Source organism: Palaemon carinicauda, chromosome 33 (assembly GCF_036898095.1).
Source record: "Palaemon carinicauda isolate YSFRI2023 chromosome 33, ASM3689809v2, whole genome shotgun sequence".
In the NCBI taxonomy this organism is placed as follows: Eukaryota; Metazoa; Arthropoda; class Malacostraca; order Decapoda; family Palaemonidae; genus Palaemon; species Palaemon carinicauda.
This window is the reverse complement of record NC_090757.1, coordinates 37,989,234-37,991,733: the sequence shown is the minus strand read 5'-3', so window position 1 is coordinate 37,991,733 and position 2,500 is coordinate 37,989,234. Positions and strand designations below refer to the sequence as shown.

Genomic DNA, 2,500 nt, shown 5'->3' with positions numbered 1-2,500 from the left:
CATGACCATCTCTATATTTATGTACGCAATGCATATGCATATTATATATATATATATATATATATATATATATATATATATATATATATATATATATATATAAAGACAATAGAACCATGGGGTGCTTTACATTTGATATTGCACGACATATTTGCAACATTCATTTATGATACTATGTACCATTCACTAATGGTTAATATTTTTTACAATATTCTTTTTGTCGACATCTTCCATTTGCGAATGAAAATTAGTTTAAGGTTTACAACCCTTTGAGAAACATTCCCCTCGTCTTTATCTTCCTTCATTTATCTTCGGATTATTTTTCTCTCATTCCTTCACATTTTTGCCATTTCCATTTATTGCGAGTATTGCTCTATCTTCTGCACATCTTGATTAACCCTTTCTGCATCGTTCTTTTCACAGCCTTCCTGTCTCTTCATCTCCCCTAACGAGTGATCCTCCTCCTCCTCCTCACCTTTTTCTCCACCTACACCATCTCCACCTCCTCCTTTACCTACACCACCTACTCCTCCTCCTCCCTCCTTCTCCATCTACACCATCTCCACCTCCTCCTCCATTTACACCACCTACCCCTCCTCCCTCCTCCTTCACCTACACCATCCCCACCACCTCCCTTACCTACACCACCACCTACTCTTCCTCCACCTACACCACCTACGCCTCCTCCATTTACACCACCTACTCCTCCTCCACTTACACCATCTACTCCTCCTCCTCCCTCCTTCTCCACCTACACCATCCCCACCTCCTCCCTTACATACACCACCTACTCCTCCTCCACTTACACCACCTACTCCTCCTCCACCTACACCACCTACTCTTCCTCCATTTACACCACCTACTCCTCCTATACTTATATTCCCTACTCCTCCGCCTCCGCCATCCTCCTTCTCCACCTACACCATCCCCACCTCCTCCCTTACATACATCACCTACTCCTCCACTTACACCACCTACTCCTCCTCCACTTACACCACCTACTCCTCCTCCACCTACAACACCTACTCCTCTCCTACACCACCATCACTACAATCTCCTCCTCCTCTTTCTCAACCATCCCCACCTCCACCACCATCTCCACCTCCTTCACCATCCCCACATCCTCCTCCAGCTACACCACCTACTCCTCCTCCACCTACAACACCTACTCCTCTCCAACACCACCATCACTACAATCTCCTCCTCCTCCTCCTCTTTCTCAACCATCCCCACCTCCACCACCATCTCCACCTCCTTCACCATCTCACATCCTCCTCCAGCTACACCACCTACTCCTCCTCCACTTACACCACCTACTCCTCCTCCACTTACACCACCTACTCCTCCTCCACCTACAACACCTACTCCTCTCCTACACCACCATCACTACAATCTCCTCCTCCTCTTTCTCAACCATCCCCACCTCCACCACCATCTCCACCTCCTTCACCATCTCACATCCTCCTCCAGCTACACCACCTACTCCTCCTCCACTTACACCACCTACTCCTCCTCCACTTACACCACCTACTCCTCCTCCACCTACAACACCTACTCCTCTCCTACACCACCATCACTACAATCTCCTCCTCCTCTTTCTCAACCATCCCCACCTCCACCACCATCTCCACCTCCTTCACCATCCCCACATCCTCCTCCAGCTACACCACCTACTCCTCCTCCACCTACAACACCTACTCCTCTCCAACACCACCATCACTACAATCTCCTCCTCCTCCTCCTCTTTCTCAACCATCCCCACCTCCACCACCATCTCCACCTCCTTCACCATCTCACATCCTCCTCCAGCTACACCACCTACTCCTCCTCCACCTACACCTCCTCTTCTTATCTGTAAGAGCTCCTCCTCCACCCCTCTGTGTATCACGTCGTTTATCAGCCTTCCGAGTTCCTGTTATCTGTACATCTAACGCTCTGTGTCTCTCGGAATGCCTCGTAGGCGTGTCTATGAGACATGATATTGAGGCCAACCTATTATCTCTCACCCAGGTGGTCTCGTGCAAGCACAGGCTCCTTACTACTAGCGGCAATTATTGCTCTTGCAAGCAAGTAGGAAGCCTTAATTTGCATGCAATTTTCCCTCTCCATTTCCCGTGGCTGCTTTTGGGCCAACAGCAGCAGCTAGCAGCAGGAGCCGATGTTGGGGTGGGAGGCAGAGAGGTAACGGGGGATAGATTTAATGAGACGATAAAGAGGGAATTATGAGAATTAAGATTACGGGGAAGCTGGAGCTTAAGAAAAGAAAATATTCAAAGTTGTACGTAAAAGTAAAATGGTCAATGCTGCTATCATCATCTTTATTTAGTAGCTTTCGACATAACTTCTGTCATCTCCAGCCTATAGGCTGACTTGAGTCTTTTTGTAGTTTATATATGACATATCTCTATTTGACGTCAATAGTTTACATATGACATATCTATTTTGACGTTGTTACTGCTTTTAGAATGATTTATTGTTAATTTGTTCTCATCATTTATTT

General features: G+C 46.8%; 1 protein-coding gene across 1 annotated transcript in view; it reads left to right on the top strand.

Annotated features, from left to right (window-relative positions):
* The window catches only part of LOC137626155 (mucin-2-like), a 23,945-nt gene extending 22,087 nt beyond the window's left edge, over positions 1-1,858 (top strand). Inside the window, exon 2 of the mRNA XM_068357232.1 lies at positions 424-1,858. Coding sequence (XP_068213333.1) covers positions 424-1,858 — 1,435 coding nt within the window. The remainder of the gene's footprint in view (positions 1-423) is intronic.
* The last annotated feature ends 642 nt before the right edge of the window (positions 1,859-2,500 follow it).